Genomic DNA, 19,535 nt, shown 5'->3' on the forward strand with positions numbered 1-19,535 from the left:
TTATGCAGCTAAGTTTGCCCCACAAGGAAAGGAACACTTAACCCTTACAGTAAAAAACTGGATGAATATAAACTTTTAAATCCGGAAAAAACACCCCCTGCACCTCGCCACAGCCCTGCTGTGGTGCCTACCTGCCCTCAGGGATCCGGAAAACCGGGTTAGAAGCTTCGATTTAGCCCAAAACTCTCACAAGGGAGTTGGAGCTTGCTGCTTGCCTTGCAAATACAACTGCGCAACTGAGGCGCGAAAATAGGCCCCCGCCCATCTCACTCGATGTCTCTCAGCCCAAAAGAACCGCATCAGAGCGGTCTCAAACTAGCCATGTGGGTTCTTAAACCCAAAAAAAGAAGCCAAGTGTACTCTCTTATTAAAACATCAACAACTTTCCTGATGAATAAATATTTTCTTGCCAAAAACGTTATCAGCACTCCCAGTTAAAAAACATTTGCCCACAAACATTCAAACACAGTGTCAACCATTTTTTCTCTGCCCTATATGCAAGCTTAGTAATACCCCTCTTCTCTTAGGATTACTGCTTACCCTTACCCTCATGGGGATACTGTCAGCCAATTCTGAAATACCACAGTCTCTCCAGAAAAAAATGACTGAACATACCTCACTGCTTATAGCATGAAAAACGTTCCTCACACTGAAGTTTCTTAAGTACTCCTCAGCCATTCTGTGGGAACTGCTCTGGATCTTAGTGACAAATGCTAAGATCATCAGCCTCCAGGCAGAAGTCTTCATCCATCTGCTGCCTGAGAGTAAATAGTACACACCGGTACCATTTAAAATAAAAAACTCTTGCTTGAAGAAAATAAAAACTAACATTTTATCACCTCTTTCACTTTACCCTTCCTAGTACTTAGAGTAGGCAAAGAGAATGACTGGGGGTTGGAGTTAAGGGAGGAGCTATATAGACAGCTCTGCTGTGGTGCTCTTTGCTACTTCCTGTTAGCAGGAGGATAATATCCCACAAGTAAAGGATGAATCCGTGGACTCGTCGTATCTTATAGAAGAAATAAAAATAAACCCTAGATACAATGTAACTATTAGTTATATTGTAGCTAGCTTAGGGTTTATTTTATAGGTAAGTATTTAGTTTTAAATAGGAATAATTTAGTTAATGATAGGAATATTTATTTAGATTTTTTTTAATTATATTTAAGTTAGGGGGAGTAAGGGTTAGGGTTAGGTTTAGGGGTTAATACATTTAATATAGTGGCGGCGACGTTGGGGGCGGCAGATTCGGGGTTAATAAATGTAGGTAGATGGCGGCAATGTAGGGGGGACAGATTAGGGGTTACTAAGTATAATGTAGGTGGCGGCGATGTAGGGGGGCAGATTAGGGGTTAATAAGTATAATGTAGGTGGTGGCGGTGTAAGGGGGGGCAGATTAGGGGTTAGTAAGTATAATGTAGGTGGCGGCGGTGTTGGGGGGGCAGATTAGGGGTTAATAAGTATAATGTAGGGGGGGCAGATTAGGGGTTAGTAAGTATAATGTAGGTGGCGGCGGTGTTGGGGGGGCAGATTAGGGGTTAATAAGTATAATGTGGGGGGGCAGATTAGGGGTTAATAAGTATAATGTAGGGGGGGCAGATTAGGGGTTAGTAAGTATAATGTAGGTGGCGGCGGTGTTGGGGGGGCAGATTAGGGGTTAATAAGTATAATGTGGGGGGGCAGATTAGGGGTTAATAAGTATAATGTAGGTGGCGGCGGTGTAGGGGGCGGAAGTGTAGGGGGCGGCAGATTAGGGGTTAATAAGTATAATGTAGGTGGCGGTGGGCTCTGGGAGCAGCGGTTTAGGGGTTAAACACTTTATTTAGTTGCGGAGGGGTCCGTGAGCGGCTGTTTAGGGGTTAATACATGTATTAGAGTTGCGATGGGCTCTGAGAGCGGAGGTATAAGGGGTAAACAGTATAGTATAGTGTGGGTGTTTAGTGACAGGGTACCAATAAAGCTGGGAAAAAGCCGAAGAGCAGCAAGATCGATGACTGTTAGTTAACAACAGTCCGCTGCTCATCGCCCCGTACTTGGTGCGCAGCTTTTTGACAGCTTTTTTGTTAACTTTGGAGAACGTATTCAGGTCCGCAGCAGCGATGTTAGGCGATCTTAGGCGAGCGTATTGGTGCCGGCGAATGCAAGTAAGTTGACAGGTTGATAAATAGATGCCTGGGTGATTGGCATGAGTGATATTGACAGGAGAGAGGGTACAAAGGTAAAGCTATATCTTACCGTGTCTACACCTCCAGCCATCAGTTCTGTGATATTGGCCTTAATGGAATCCAGAGGCAGCTCACCCTTCAGTAACAGCTCGGCCATAATACCCGAGTACCCGCGTTGCTGCCCCAGGCAGAACTCTTGGTAAATGTTCTGGATGCACTTATCAGCTGGAAAGGAAAAGCAGGTAGGTCCTGTCACACGGCTAGAGAGTGGATGTTTATACATCTCTAGTATTCACTAATTAGCAAAAATATCATGTTACAGACATCAGCCAATCACAGACTAGTATACGTATACCCTGTGATCTTGTGCACATGCTCAGTAGGATCCTGTTTCCCAGAAAGTGTGAATATAAAAAGTCTGTGCACATGCAAATGTCATAATGGAAGTAAAGTGTCTTAAAACTAAATGCTCTACCTGAATCTTAAAAATTATTTTGACTAAAGTGCCCCTTTATTTTTTTTTAATGATCATTAATGTTCTGGTAAAACTGAAATACATATCATGAGTCTGTGTATCATGAGTCCAGTCTGTGGCCAATTCTTGCCACTTTCACCTTAAAAACCATCTAAAAAATGTGCCACTTCCTCACACAAGACACAACTAAGACTTTAATCCACTGTCTGATTATCCCCCGCTTTGACCATTGCAATTCCATTCTCCCCAGCCTCCAAAGCTGACATTTATCTCCTTATCTGCTACACCTCTCTGCCTCTCTGGCTTCCTCTAGCCTCCAGAACAAAACACAAAATTCCGACTGACATTGAAGGCTTTTAATCACACTGCTGCCCCTATATCTCCGACTTTGTCTCCAAATACTATCCCTCCAGTTCCCTTTGCTCTGCTCATTACCTCCTCCTCTCCCCCTTTCTTGTTACCTCTACATGACTTGTTGTGGAACTCTCTGCCTCCCAAGATTCTCCCCTGGTATTTAAACTTTCAAGCACTCCTTAAAAAGACTCTACTGTTCAAGGATACATACAATATACACTAACATTTTCTTATCTTAGTTCCTCTCCTCTGTAACCCCCCTAACATGTAAACCTATGAGCCCAGCTGCTTTGTAGGTCACCTTCATGGGAGCTGACTTACAACAATGTACTCTTGGCAGGGCCCTCTATCCCTTTGTCTCCCATAATTGTTACTTTACATTTTAGACCCTTGTTTATAGTGCTACATAATCTATTGTTGTTCTACAAATAATAATGATAATAATAATGTGGGGTGTTTTAAGGTGGATGTGTGCAAAGTGCCCAACCAGGACAACTGGTGGAGTCACAGGTAAACAAAATTGTCATGGTAGAGGTTCACCCAGCACACAGAATTAGAGACTCTGGGGCTACCATGATTTTAGTACACCTTTGATATATTCCAAGAGGCAGGTACACCTCACAGAAAGTGGTCATGAAGGTGGCCTGAGGAAGGATAGTTATGATTCCTGTTCCCATGTTTTATTGGATTGGAGCACAGGAAAGGCATGATGCTGGGTTTGGGTGATTTCTAACATCTTAGCTGATGCTTTGCTGGCCAGGATGACCAGCCAGGAGTGTCCAGGTGGTGAAACGGAGCGAAGCTGCCCAAGACAGAATCCCAGTAAGTCATCAGGCTTAGCCCTTTTCCCCACCCCCAAACACTACCCTGACTTGTGAACCCTCTCGGTCAAATTCTGCACACCCAACACTAAGGCAAGTAAAGACATAGGGTAGTGCAGGGAGACAACCTGAACAAACCTGACTGGATAGTATGGGGGGACGGACTGCTGTAAAGGGTCTCTGGAAACCTGGATGGTGAGACCATGGGAAGCACAGCGACAGTTAACAGTACCAAGGACAGGCAAGCAATTGTGAAGATTACTCACAAGATCCCCTTTTCAATGCATTTTTGACCTTGGTGTTCCAACGCCTCTTTGCTACAGGCATTTTTTTTTTGGCCTGGGGTGTCCCAAGTGGGGGACTTTTGTCGCACTTGTGACACGTACAAGCAATTTGGGCAGAGAGGCGACAACCCCAGGGCTCCCATTCAGCCTCTTTCCATAGTAAGTGAGCATTTTAAGCAAATTTTTGGGTTAATGATATTTGTTCTGTATAAATATGTGTGTGGTGCTCAATAAAGTATATATACTGATTTCATAACTTAGACTCAGGTTAAGTTGGTGGAATCTGGGGTCTTAGGATATCTTTCCCTTTCAGCGATATCAATAGTCTCCAGCAAGAAACGTCTTTGTAAATACTGCTCTGGTTGTACTCTCGCAGTCTGCAGCAGTGACCTCAGGTCACCACCTGGCTAATAAACGGCTAGATTTAGAGTTTGGCGGTAGCCGTCAAAACCAGCATTAGAGGCTCCTAACGCTGGTTTTGGGCTACCGCTGGTATTTAGAGTCAGTCAGGAAGGGGTCTAACGCTCACTTTGCAGCTGCGACTTTTCCATACCGCAGATCCCCCTACGCCATTTGCGTATCCTATCTTTTCAATGGGATCTTTCTAACGCTGGTATTTAGAGTCGTGGCTGAAGTGAGCGTTAGAAATCTAACGACAAAACTCCAGCCGCAGAAAAAAGTCAGTAGTTAAGAGCTTTCTGGGCTAACGCCGGTTTATAAAGCTCTTAACTACTGTGCTCTAAAGTACACTAACAACCATAAACTACCTATGTACCCCTAAACCGAGGTCCCCCCACATCGCCGCCACTCTATTAAATTTTTTTAACCCCTAATCTGCCGCTCCATACACCGCCGCCACCTACGTTATCCCTATGTACCCTTAATCTGCTGCCCCTAATACCGCCGACCCCTATATTATATTTATTAACCCCTAATCTGCCGCCCCCGCTATCGCTGACACCTGTATATTATTATTAACCCTTAATCTGCCGCTCCGTACACCGCCGCAACCTACGTTATCCCTATGTACCCCTAATCTGCTGCCCCTAATACCGCCGACACCTACATAATATTTATTAACCCCTAATCCTATTTAAAGCTAAATACTTACCTGTAAAATAAATCCTAATATAGCTACAATATAAATTATAATTATATTGTAGCTATTTTAGGATTAATATTTATTTTACAGGCAACTTTGTATTTATTTTAACCAGGTACAATAGCTATTAAATAGTTATTTACTATTTAATAGCTACCTAGTTAAAATAATTACAAAATTACCTGTAAAATAAATCCTAACCTAAGTTACAATTAAACCTAACACTACACTATCAATAAATTAATTAAATAAAATACCTACAATTATCTACAATTAAACCTAACACTACACTATCAATAAATTCATTAAATACAATACCTACAAATAAATACAATTAAATAAACTAACTAAAGTACAAAAAATAAAAAATAACTAAGTTACAAAAAATAAAAAATATTTACAAACATTAGAAAAATATTACAACAATTTTAAACTAATTACACCTACTCTAAGTCCCCTAATAAAATAACAAACCCCCCCAAAATAAAAAAAATGCCCTACCCTATTCTAAATTAAAAAAGTTCAAAGCTCTTTTACCTTACCAGCCCTTAAAAGGGCCCTTTGTGGGGCATGCCCCAAAGAATTCAGCTCTTTTGCCTGTAAAAGAAAAATACAATCCCCCCCAACATTAAAACCCACCACCCACATACCCCTAATCTAACCCAAACCCCCCTTAAAATAACCTAACACTAATCCCCTGAAGATCATCCTACCTTGAGTCGTCTTCACTCAGCCGAGCAGCGATGGAACCGAAGTGGACATCCAGAGCGGCAGAAGTTATCCTCCAAGGGGCGCTGAAGAAATCTTCCATCCGATGAAGTGATCCTCCAGTCGGCGCTGAAGAAGTCTTCCATCCGGGCGATGTCATCTTCCAAGAGGCGCTGAAGAAGTCTTCTATCCGGGCGATGTCATCTTCCAATCGGGGTCTTCAATCTTCATCCCGCCGACGCGGAACATCCTTCTTTACCGACGGACTACCGACGAATGAAGGCTCCTTTAAGGGACGTCATCCAAGATGGCGTCCCTTCAGTTCCAATTGGCTGATAGGATTCTATCAGCCAATCGGAATTAAGGTAGGAAAAATCTGATTGGCTGATTGAATCAGCCAATCAGATTCAAGTTCAATCCGATTGGCTGATCCAATCAGCCAATCAGATTGAGCTTGCATTCTATTGGCTGATCGGAACAGCCAATAGAATGCAAGCTCAATCTGATTGGCTGATTGGATCAGCCAATCGGATTGAACTTGAATCTGATTGTCTGATTCCATCAGCCAATCAGAATTTTCCTACCTTAATTCTGATTGGCTGATAGAATCCTATCAGCCAATCGGAATTGAAGGGACGCCATCTTGGATGACGTCCCTTAAAGGAGCCTTCATTCGTCGGTAGTCCGTCGGTAAAGAAGGATGTTCCGCGTCGGTGGGATGAAGATTGAAGACCCCGCTTGGAAGATGACATCGCCCGGATAGAAGACTTCTTCAGCGCCTCTTGGAAGATGACATCGCCCGGATGGAAGACTTCTTCAGCGCCGACTGGAGGACCACTTCATCGGATGGAAGATTTCTTCAGCGCCCCTTGGAGGATAACTTCTGCCGCTCCGGATGTCCACTTTGGTTCCATCGCTGCTCGGCTGAGTGAAGACGACTCAAGGTAGGATGATCTTCAGGGGATTAGTGTTAGGTTATTTTAAGGGGGGTTTGGGTTAGATTAGGGGTATGTGGGTGGTGGGTTTTAATGTTGGGGGGGGGGTTGTATTTTTCTTTTACTGGCAAAAGAGCTGAATTCTTTGAGGCATGCCCCACAAAGGGCCCTTTTAAGGGCTGGTAAGGTAAAAGAGCTTTGAATTTTTTTAATTTAGAATAGGGTAGGGCATTTTTTTTATTTTGGGGGTCTTTGTTATTTTATTAGGGGGCTTAGAGTAGGTGTAATTAGTTTAAAATTGTTGTAATATTTTTCTAATGTTTGTAAATATTTTTTTATTTTTTGTAACTTAGTTCTTTTTTATTTTTTGTACTTTAGTTAGTTTATTCCATTGTATTTATTTGTAGGTATTGTATTTAATTAATTTATTGATAGTGTAGTGTTAGGTTTAATTGTAACTTAGGTTAGGATTTATTTTACAGGTCATTTTGTAATTATTTTAACTAGGTAGCTATTAAATAGTTATTAACTATTTAATAGCTATTGTACCTGGTTAAAATAATTACAAAGTTGCCTGTAAAATAAATATTAATCCTAAAATAGCTATAATATAATTATAATTTATATTGTAGCTATATTAGGATTTATTTTACATGTAAGTATTTAGCTTTAAATAGGAATAATTTATTTAATAAGAGTTAATTTATTTCGTTAGATTTAAATTATATTTAACTTAGGGGGGTGTTAGTGTTAGGGTTAGACTTAGCTTTAGGGGTTAATACATTTATTATAGTAGCGGTGCGGTCCGGTCGGCAGATTAGGGGTTAATTATTGTAGGTAGGTGGAGGCGACATTGGGGGCGGCAGATTAGGGGTTAATAAATATATTATAGGGGTCGGCGGTGTTAGGGGCAGCAGATTAGGGGTACATAGGGATAACGTAGGTTGCGGCGGTGTACGGAGCGGCAGATTAGGGGTTAATAATAATATGCAGGGGTCAGCGATAGCGGGGACGGCAGATTAGGGGTTAATAAATATAATATAGGGGTCGGCGGTGTTAGGGGCAGCAGATTAGGGGTTCATAAGGATAACATAGGTTGCGGCGGTGTATGGAGCGGCAGATTAGGGGTTAATAATAATATGCAGGGGTCAGCGATAGCGGGAGCGGCAGATTAGGGGTTAATAAGTGTAAGGTTAGGGGTGTTTAGACTCGGGGTACATGTTAGGGTGTTAGGTGCAGACTTAGGTAGTGTTTCCCCATAGGAAACAATGGGGCTGCGTTAGGAGCTGAACGCTGCTTTTTTGCAGGTGTTAGGATTTTTTTCAGCTCAAACAGCCCCATTGTTTCCTATGGGGGAATCGTGCACGAGCACGTTTTTGAAGCTGGCCGCGTCCGTAAGCACCGCTGGTATCGAGAGTTGCAGTGGCGTTAAATATGCTATACGCTCCCTTTTTTGGAGCCTAACGCAGCCCTTCTGTGAACTCTAAATACCAGCGGTATTTAAAAGGTGCGGGGAAAGAAAAGCCAGCGTAGCTAACGCACCCCTTTGGCCGCAGAACTCTAAATCTAGCCGAAAGAAAGCAGCTACTCTAAAGATTACTTATAAGTAGGACAAGTGAGAAGACGAGGACCAGAGGGTGCGATGGATATCAGAATGTTTCTGGTCTACAGTGATGTGACACCTGAGTTGTTCTTCACACTTACCAGTTTTATTGTATGTCTATTGAATTAAAGGGACAGTCAAGTAAAAAAAAAACTTTCATGATTTAAATAGGGCATGTAATTTTAAACAACTTTCCAATTTACTTTTATTACCAATTTTGCTTTGTTCTCTTGATATTCTTAGTTGAAAGCTAAATCTAGGAGGTTCATAAGATAATTTCTTAGACTTGAAGGCTGCCTCTAATCTGAAAGCATTTTGACAGTATTTCACCACTGGAGGGCGTTAGTTCACGTGTTTCATATAAATAACATTGAGCAAAGGCACGTAAAGCTCCTAGGAGCAAGCACTGATTGGCTAAAAATGCAAGTCTGTCAAAAGAACTGAAATAAGGGGGCAGTTTGCAGAGCCATAGATACAAGGTAATCACAGAGGTAAAAAACAAAATTTATGCTTACCTGATAAATTTCTTTCTCTTGTGGTGTATCCAGTCCACGGGTTTATCCATTACTTGTGGGATATTCTCCTTCCCAACAGGAAGTTGCAAGAGGACACCCACAGCAGAGCTGTCTATATAGCTCCTCCCCTAACTGCCACCCCCAGTCATTCGACCGAAGACAAGCAAGAAAAAGGAGAAACTATAGGGTGCAGTGGCGATTGTAGTTTAAAAATAAAAAACACCTGCCTTAAAGTGACAGGGCGGGCCGTGGACTGGATACACCACAAGAGAAAGAAATTTATCAGGTAAGCATATATTTTGTTTTCTCTTGTAAGGTGTATCCAGTCCACGGGTTCATCCATTACTTGTGGGATACCAATACCAAAGCTTTAGGACACGGATAAAGGGAGGGACAAGGCAGGATCTTAAACGGAAGGCACCACTGCCTGAAAGACCTTTCTCCCAAAAATAGCCTCAGAGGAAGTAAAAGTATCAAATTTGTAGAATTTAGAAAAAGTATGAAGCGAAGACCAAGTCGCCGCCTTACAAATCTGTTCAACAGAGGCCTCATTTTTAAAAGCCCATGTGGAAGCTACCGCTCTAGTGGAATGAGCTGTAATTATTTCAGGAGGCTGCTGGCCAGCAGTCTCATAAGCTAAACGGATTATACCTCTCAGCCAAAAAGAAAGAGAAGATGCCGAAGCCTTTTGGCCTCTCCTCTGTCTAGAGTAGACAACAAACAATGCAGATGTTTGACGAAAATCCTTAGTAGCTTGTAAATCTTTAAAGCACGAACGACATCAAGATTGTGTAATAGACGTTCCTTCTTTGAAGAAGGATTAGGACACAGTGACGGAACTACAATCTCCTGATTGATATTCTTATTAGATACCACCTTAGGAAGAAATCCAGGTTTGGAACGCAACACTACCTTATCTGTATGGAATATCAGATAAGGGGAATCACACTGTAAGGCAGATAACTCTGAAACTCTTCGAGCCGAAGAGATAGCTATCAAAAACAGAACTTTCCAAGATAAAAGCTTGATATCTATGGAATGCAGAGGTTCAAACGGAACCCCTTTAAGAACTTTAAGAACTAAATTTAAACTCCATGGCGGAGCAACAGGTTTAAACACAGGCTTGATTCTAACTAAAGCCTGACAAAATGCCTGAACGTCTGGAACATATGCCAGATGCTTGTGCAGAAGAATAGACAGAGCAGAAATCTGTCCCTTTAAGGAACTAGCTGGCAATCCCTTCTCCAATCCTTCTTGGAGAAAGGATAATATCCTAGGAATCCTGACTTTACTCCATGAGTAACCCTTGGATTCACACCAATGAAGATATTTACACCATATCTTATGATAGATTTTCCTGGTGACAGGCTTTCGAGCCTGAATCAAGGTATAAATGACCGACTCGGAGAAACCACGTTTTGATAAAATCAAGCGTTCAATCTCCAAGCAGTCAGCCGCAGAGAAATTAGATTTGGATGTGTGAATGGACCTTGGAGTAGAAGGTCCTGCCTCAGCGGCAGAGTCCATGGTGGAAGGGATGACATGTCCACCAGATCTGCATACCAAGTCCTGCGTGGCCACGCAGGTGCTATCAAAATCACAGAAGCTCGCTCCTGCTAGATCTTGGCAATCAGACGAGGGAGGAGAGGAAATGGTGGGAACACATAAGCCAGGCTGAAGGACCAGGGCACTGCTAGAGCATCTATCAGCGCTGCCTAGGGATCCCTTGACCTGGACCCGTAACAAGGAAGCTTGGCATTCTGACGAGACGCCATCAGATCCACTTCTGGTTTGCCCCATAGTTGAATCAGCTGGGCAAATACCTCCGGATGGAGCTCCCACTCCCCAGGATGAAAAGTCTGCAGACTTAGAAAATCTGCCTCCCAGTTCTCTACTCCTGGGATATGGATAGCTGAGAGATGGCAAGAGTGAACCTCTGCCCATAGAATTATATTTGAAACCTCCAACATTGCCAGGGGGCTTCTTGTCCCCCCTGATGTTTATCGGAAGGATGTTTATCTGAATGTTTATCAGAAGGAGGGCTTTCTCCTGAGTCCACAAACCCTGAGCCTTCAGGGAGTTCCAGACTGTGCCCCAGCCCAGAAGGCTGGCATCTGTCGTGACTATAGTCCACTCTGGCCTGCGGAAACTCATTCCCCTGGACAGATGGACCCGAGAGAACCACCAGAGAAGAAAATCCCTGGTCTCTTGATCCAGATTTAGCAGAGGGGACAAATCTGTGTAATCCCCATTCCACTGATTGAGCATGCAAAGTTGCAGTGGTCTGAGATGTAGGCGGGCAAACGGAACAATGTCCATTGCCGCTACCATTAGGCCGATTACTTCCATACACTGAGCCACTGACGGCCGAGAAGTGGAATGAAGAGCACGGCAGGAAGTTAGAAGCTTTGATAACCTGACCTCTGTCAGAAAAATTTTCATTTCTACTGAATCTATCAGTGTTCCTAGGAAGGAAACTCTTGTGAGAGGGGAGAGAGAACTCTTTTCTTCGTTCACCTTCCACCCGTGAGACCTCAGAAAAGCCAGAACAATGTCCGTATGGGACTTGGCGATTTGAAAAGTCGACGCCTGTATTAGAATGTCGTCTAGGTAAGGAGCCACCGCTATGCCCCATGGCCTTAGAACCACCAGTAGGGACCCTAGAACCTTCGTAAAGATTCTTGGTGCCGTGGCTAACCCGAAGGGAATAGCCACAAACTGGTAATGCCTGTCTAAGAAGGCGAACCTGAGGAACTGATGATGATCTCTGTGAATCGGAATGTGGAGATAAGCATCCTTTAAGTCCACGGTAGTCATATATTGACCCTCCTGGATCATAGGGAGGATGGTTCGTATAGTCTCCATCTTGAAGGATGGGACCCTGAGAAATTTGTTTAGGATCTTGAGATCCAAGATTGGTCTGAAAGTTCCCTCTTTTTTGGGAACTATAAACAGATTTGAATAGAAGCCCTGCCCCTGTTCCTCCCTTGGAACTGGGTGGATCACTCCCATAACCAGCAGGTCTTGAACACAACGTAAGAATGCCTCTCTCTTTATCTGGTTTACAGATAATTGTGAGAGATGAAATCTCCCCTTTGGAGATGAAGCTTTGAAGTCCAGAAGATATCCCTTGTGACAGACCCTTCGGTCAGGACTGAAAGTGTTAACTTTATTTTCTAACCACAAGTGGCTGGCTCCAGCTACAATCTAATTAATGCTTAGCATTCTATTGTTTGATCACCTCCAGAGAGAAAGTGATAAGAAGAGTCAAGAGTGTTTTGTGGTTGAAGTGTTTAAGTAAAATAATCCTATTGTATCATGTCAAGGGCGCTTCTCCCTATTATCTAATGTACAACATTCTTTCAACCCCCATCTGGGGGGGGGGGTCAAAAACCTGTATAAATCTGTATGCTGCCTTCAAATAAAGTGTTATTCTGTTTTAAACCTGAAACTGGCTGGGTTGTGAATTGCTGATTGTCTATGCAGGACATTGTTCATCTGGGGTTAACCCTTGGTACACAGTTGGTACCGTAACATTGGTGGCAAGCGACGGAATGAACCTTATCGCCCAGAAGAGCAACTACACAAGCCAGTAACCTCAGGAAGAGGGGGATTATTACAATACTGACTAAGATGGAAAGAGTACCAGGGACAGAAGGAACCAATGGGCCCAGTATAGCAGACAGAACCCCCGCAGAAGCAAGCTTTGATCGGGCGGTTAAAATAAGACTGGCACATTATGGCCCCAACCCATCTGCGGAAATTATCGACCGGGTCATAGCCGCTGTGGAGGCCAACCTACTTCGCAAAAGCGGCGCTGCAGCAGCCCAAGTGGAAAAGAGAAAAGTAAATTTTGCAGCTTTTAAAAACTTCCTGGAAACAGAAGGAGAGATTGATGGGTACCTTGCGGATTTTGAGAGGCAATGTGCACTACACAAGGTACCCGCAGAGGACTGGGTCATGATATTATCCGGAAAATTATCCGGCCGGGCCAGTGAGGCTTTTCGGGCCATTCCAGATGAGGAAGTCGGGGATTATAATACTGTAAAAGAGGCTCTGCTCTCCAGGTATGCGGTTACACCGGAGGCATACCGGAGGCGGTTCAGAGACACTGTTAAATTGGCTGGTGATTCCTACCTTGAGTGGGCATGTAAGGTGCACCGCACAGCAGCTCACTGGATAGCGGGGTGCCAAGCCGTATCTGGGGAAGAGGTGCTGCAGCTATTCCTGTTGGAACATTGCTTCGACAAGTTACCCGCAGGAGTTCGAGAGTGGGTTCGGGACCGTAAACCCTCCACCCTGCATGAAGCGGCTCGCTTGGCAGATGAGTATACGGATGCCCGCAAACTGGACACTGCTACCACTAAGCCCCCTGCCAGAGTGGAGTACAGACCCCCAGTCACCCCAGCACCTGCCAGTTACCAACCCCCAGCACACCGCTATACCACACGGTCTCGGGCCACGAACTACCCTCAGAGAGCCTGGTTCAATTCGCGGGGCTACTCACAACCTATTCGGTGCTTTGGATGTAAGCAACTAGGGCACAAAAGACCAGAGTGTCCCCTAAACGCAGCGAACCAAGCACAGTCCTGGAGAAGACCCGCTAGCGGAATCCCACGTAATCCTCAGCCTGCGGCCCGCTACGTAGAGGCGCAAGAATGCTGGGGCATCCTACATGAGGCAGACCTTGTGCAAGCTGCCCACCGGAATAACCGGCAACTGGTTAAAGTGAATGGGAAGGAGGTCAGTGGTCTACGGGATACTGGTGCTACCATGACCTTGCTTCGAAAGAACTTGGTGTCTGAGAAACAGCACACAGGAGACACTGTGGCTGTGAGGGTAGCAGGGGGCACTGTGTTCCGCCTGCCTGTTGCCAGGGTGCATTTGGATTGGGGAGGGGGCGCTAGACCTGTGAATGTGGGGGTCATGAAGGATTTACCAGCTGATGTTCTCCTTGGAAATACCTTGGTCCCCCTTGTTTCTGCCTATGCTCCCATGGGTCCCGCTGATGTTAACCCTGTGACTACCCGTGCTCAGATCCGTGCAGCAGAGACTGACCCCCCTGCTGCTAAGCCCCAGGACGCTGAGCTCAGTAAATCTCTATCCGCTATTGATATGTGGGAGTCACGTTACAATGCGCTGATGAAGGAGAAGAGTCACGTAGAGGATAAAATGGTCACGTTAAATAATCATGTAACAGTGCTAGCGGGAGAGAAGAGGAGTGCAGAGGAAAAAGCACGTTTAGAACAGGAATCTCTGCTAGACAAGCTGCACCGACAGACTGCAGAAAACACCAGCTTGAGAGTGGAACATGAAACATTAAGGACAAACTTAGTGACACTGGAGGAGAAGCTGACGCTGGCTCATAGGGAGGTGCAGCAACTCAAGGGCACCCTATGTCAGTATGAAGGGATTGTGGATACCTATAAAGAGCAGGTACAAAAACCACGTAAAGAAGCCGATGATATTTTGAAGGACTGTTTAGCCCTAGTCGGGGCACTGAAGAGGTTGAACCCTTATTTATACAGACAGGGATTCTCTCTCATAACGGGAATACAGATGGATTGTCCCAGCAAACTGACATGCCTACCACCTCCTAGTCCGGTCATCCCCAGGTTGACCCGCAAAAGGGTCAAGCCGGGTCTGCCGGAGTGTTCCACAAGGGGGGAGCTATGTGACAGACCCTTCGGTCAGGACTGAAAGTGTTAACTTTATTTTCTAACCACAAGTGGCTGGCTCCAGCTACAATCTAATTAATGCTTAGCATTCTATTGTTTGATCACCTCCAGAGAGAAAGTGATAAGAAGAGTCAAGAGTGTTTTGTGGTTGAAGTGTTTAAGTAAAATAATCCTATTTTATCATGTCAAGGGCGCTTCTCCCTATTATCTAATGTACAACATTCTTTCAACCCCCATCTGGGGGGGGGGGTCAAAAACCTGTATAAATCTGTATGCTGCCTTCAAATAAAGTGTTATTCTGTTTTAAACCTGAAACTGGCTGGGTTGTGAATTGCTGATTGTCTATGCAGGACATTGTTCATCTGGGGTTAACCCTTGGTACACAGTTGGTACCGTAACATCCCTGGGAAACAATCTCTAATGCCCAGGGATCCTGGACATCTCTTGCCCAAGCCTGGGCGAAGAGAGAGAGTCTGCCCCCCACTAGATCCGGTCCCGGATCGGGGGCTACACTTTCATGCTGTCTTAGAGGCAGCCGCAGGTTTCTTGGCCTGCTTCCCCTTATTCCAAGCCTGGTTAGGTCTCCAGACTGGTTTGGACTGGGCGAAATTTCCCTCTTGTTTTGCATTAGAGGAAACTGAAGCTGTGCCACTCTTGAAGTTTCGAAAGGAACGAAAATTATTCTGTTTGGTCCTTAACTTATTGGACCTATCCTTAGGAAGGGCGTGACCTTTTCCTCCAGTAATATCAGAAATGATCTCCTTCCGACCGGGCCCGAATAGGGTCTGTCCCATGAAGGGGATGTTAAGAAGCTTAGACTTTGAAGTAATGTCTGCTGACCAGGACTTAAGCCATAGCGCCCTATGCGCCAAAAGGGCAAAACCTGAATTCTTAGCCGTTACCTTGGCTAAATGAAAAATGGCGTCAGAAATAAAGGAGTTAGCTAACTTAAGAGCTTTAATCCTGTCTAGAATATCGTCTAACAGGGTCTCCACCTGTAGAGCCTCCTCAAGAGACTCAAACCAATAAGCCGCTGCAGCAGTAACTGGGGCAATGCATGCAAGAGGCTGGAGAATAAAACCTTGATGTATAAAAATTTTCTTAAGGAAACCCTCCAATTTTTTATCCATAGGATCTAGGAAAGCACAACTGTCCTCGACGGGGATAGTTGTACTCGTAGCTAGGGTGGAGACTGCTCCCTCCACCTTAGGAACCGTCTGCCACGAGTCCCTTATGGTGGCATCTATGGGAAACATCTTTTTAAAAGCAGGAGGGGGAGAGAACGGCACACCTGGTCTATCCCATTCCTTAGTAATAATTTTTCCGAAAACCTCTTAGGGACTGGAAAAACATCGGTGTAAACAGGTACTGCAAAGTATTTGTCCATTTTACACAATTTCTCTGGAACCACAATGGGGTCACAGTCATCCAGAGTCGCTAAAACCTCCGTAAGCAATAAGCGGAGGTGTTCAAGCTTAAATTTAAACGCTGTCATCTCAGAATTAGACTGAAGTAACGCCTTCCCTGAGTCTGAAATGTCACCCACAGATAGAAGCTCACCTGCCTCGGCTTCTGAGCATTGTGAGGGTATATCGGACACAGGCAATAAAGCGCCAGAAAGCTCTGTATTAATTCTAGCCCCAGAGCTGTCTCGCTTTCCTTGTAGCCCTGGCAGTTTGGAGAATACCTCTGTGACGGTAGCATTCATAACTGCCGCCATGTCCTGTAAGGTAAAAGAATTAGACGCGCTAGATGTACTTGGCGTCACATGAGCGGGAGTTATAGGTTCTGACACATGGGGAAAGTTAGATGGCATAATCTCCCTCTTTTTAGTCAGAGAATCCCCTGGAGATAAATCTTTAAGCGCCATAATATGGTCTTTATAGTTTATAGAAATTTCAGTACATTTGGTACACATTCTAAGAGGGGGTTCCACAATGGCTTCCAAACATATTGAACAAGGAGTTTCCTCTATGTCAGACATGTTTAACAGACTAGTAATGAGACAAGCAAGCTTGGAAAACACTTTAATAAAGGTGAAACAGCAATTAAGCAAAAACGTTACTGTGCCTTTAAGAGAAAAAAACTAGCATTTAGACTGCAAAACAGTGAAAAAATACAGTAAAATCTTTTAAATTTTTACAGTATGTGTAAGGGACTAAAGCAACATTGCACCCACTTGAAAATGGATGATTAACCCCTTAGGCCCCAAACCAGATTGAAAAACGTTAAAAAACGATAAAAATCAATTGAGCACCTTGCCACAGCTCTGCTGAGGCTCCTACCTGCCCTTAAATACGATTTTGTGCAGAAATAACCCCTTTGAAATGGTTCTCAGATGCCAGAGGACTCTTCTAGGGAAGCTGGATGTCTCAGTCTGTATTAAAACTGCGCAGTTAGAGTGCTAAAATAGGCCCCTCCCACCATGTACTGGATGTCAGAGGGGCCTTAAGAAAATACTCCTGGGAGTATCTGACTAGCCATGTGGAAACTAGGCCCCAAATAAAGACTTATCTCCCTCAGAGAAAAAACGTCCTATTTATGAAGTCACGAAAACGTTTTGTCACTAAGCAAGATTAATATTAACATGAGTATTACCCTGTTATGTAAGCATGATCCCAGTCGCTGTTAAATCACTGCATCAGGCTTACCTCAAATACACAAGGCTCTGTCAGCATTTTCTAGAACTTATTCCTCTCTCTAGAAATAAAAATACTGAACATACCTCAAAGCAGGTAATCTGCAGGCCGTTCCCCCAACTGAAGTTTTCCCATATTCATCAGTTATGTGTGAGAACAGCAATGGACCTTAGTTACAAACCGCTAAGATCATCAAATCTCCAGGCAGAATTCTTCTTCTAATTTCTGCCTGAGAGAAAAACAGTACAATGCCGGTACTGTTTAAAAATAACAAACTCTTGATTGAAGGTAAAACTACACTAAGTCACCACATATCTCTTGATACTTCCTATCATGTCGAGAGTTGCAAGAGAATGACTGGGGGTGGCAGTTAGGGGAGGAGCTATATAGACAGCTCTGCTGTGGGTGTCCTCTTGCAACTTCCTGTTGGGAAGGAGAATATCCCACAAGTAATGGATGAACCCGTGGACTGGATACACCTTACAAGAGAAAGTATATTATTATAACTGTGTTGGTTATGCAAAATTGGAGAATGAGTAATAACGGGATTATCTACCTTTTTAAACAACAATTCTGGTGTTTACTGTCCCTTTAATGATCATTTCTTTATTTTAAATATAGTCGACTGGATTTCTTTGGGGGCAATAAGCAATCATTTTATAGTTTAGGCCTTTGTTTCACTTAGTAGCATTACTTTCCTATAATACTATGGTACAATAATAATTGGTTTAGTAAATGTAAGTGCAGCCTTAGTGAACTATATAGACCCCTCTGTGATACTCATAAGCTCTGTGTACTGTTGCATAGAAATGTACTGCATAACAGGCAATGGAACACACAGTGACCATGTACATACGGCTTACCCTGTTGAAAAATAATGTCCCATGCCTCCATATGGTCAGTCCAGAGGCGGCTGTCTGACATGCGCAAGATCTGGTGCGGCAAGTACAGCAGGGGAAGGGTTGTTTTTATCATGGTTTCTACAGCTGTAATGAATCTCAGGGACTCCGCATTGGGGTATTCTTCAAGAACACCAAGTCGCTGTCCATATAGCACATAACTGGCAGCTGCAGAAGCGTCAGTAGAAGAAAAGTAATATGATGAGTGGCAAAAATACATGATAGAGTGATATCACAAGTGGGATACAGGAAAACATGACTGATAGGTGACACAAGGACACAGTGATATCACAAGTGGGATACAGGAAAACATGACTGATAGGTGACACAAGGACACAGTGATATCACAAGTGGGATACAGGAAAACATGACTGATAGGTGACACAAGGACACAGTGACATCACAAGTGAGATACAGTAAAACATGACTGATAGGTGACACAAGGACACAGTGACATCACAAGTGAGATACAGGAAAACATGACTGATAGGTGACACAAGGACACAGTGACATCACAAGTGAGATACAGTAAAACATGACTGATAGGTGACACAAGGACACAGTGATATCACACGTGAGATACAGTAAAACATGACTGATAGGTGACACAAGGACACAGTGATATCACAAGTGGGATACAGGAAAACATGACTGATAGGTGACACAAGGACACAGTGACATCACACGTGAGATACAGTAAAACATGACTGATAGGTGACACAAGGACACAGTGACATTACAAGTGAGATACAGTAAAACATGACTGATAGGTGACACAAGGACACAGTGACATCACAGGTGAGATACAGTAAAACATGACTGATAGGTGACACAAGGACACAGTGATATCACACGTGAGATACAGTAAAACATGACTGATAGGTGACACAAGGACACAGTGATATCACACGTGAGATACAGTAAAACATGACTGATAGGTGACACAAGGACACAGTGACATCACAAGTGAGATACAGTAAAACATGACTGATAGGTGACACAAGGACACAGTGACATCACAAGTGAGATACAGTAAAACATGACTGATAGGTGACACAAGGGCACAGTGATATCACACGTGAGATACAGTAAAACATGACTGATAGGTGACACAAGGACACAGTGATATCACAAGTGGGATACAGGAAAACATGACTGATAGGTGACACAAGGACACAGTGATATCACACGTGAGATACAGTAAAACATGACTGATAGGTGACACAAGGACACAGTGATATCACAAGTGAGATACAGTAAAACATGACTGATAGGTGACACAAGGACACAGTGATATCACACGTGAGATACAGTAAAACATGACTGATAGGTGACACAAGAACACAGTGATATCACA

General features: G+C 43.8%; 1 protein-coding gene across 1 annotated transcript in view; it reads right to left on the reverse strand.

Annotated features, from left to right (window-relative positions):
* The window catches only part of LOC128661768 (cytochrome P450 11B, mitochondrial-like), a 347,430-nt gene that overhangs the window by 95,041 nt on the left and 232,854 nt on the right, over nt 1-19,535 (reverse strand). Inside the window, exons 4-5 of the mRNA XM_053715988.1 lie at nt 18,143-18,346; nt 2,236-2,390 (exon numbers count right to left, since the gene is read on the reverse strand). Coding sequence (XP_053571963.1) covers nt 2,236-2,390; nt 18,143-18,346 — 359 coding nt within the window. The remainder of the gene's footprint in view (nt 1-2,235; nt 2,391-18,142; nt 18,347-19,535) is intronic.

Source organism: Bombina bombina, chromosome 5, assembly GCF_027579735.1.
Source record: "Bombina bombina isolate aBomBom1 chromosome 5, aBomBom1.pri, whole genome shotgun sequence".
Taxonomy (NCBI): domain Eukaryota; kingdom Metazoa; phylum Chordata; class Amphibia; order Anura; family Bombinatoridae; genus Bombina; species Bombina bombina.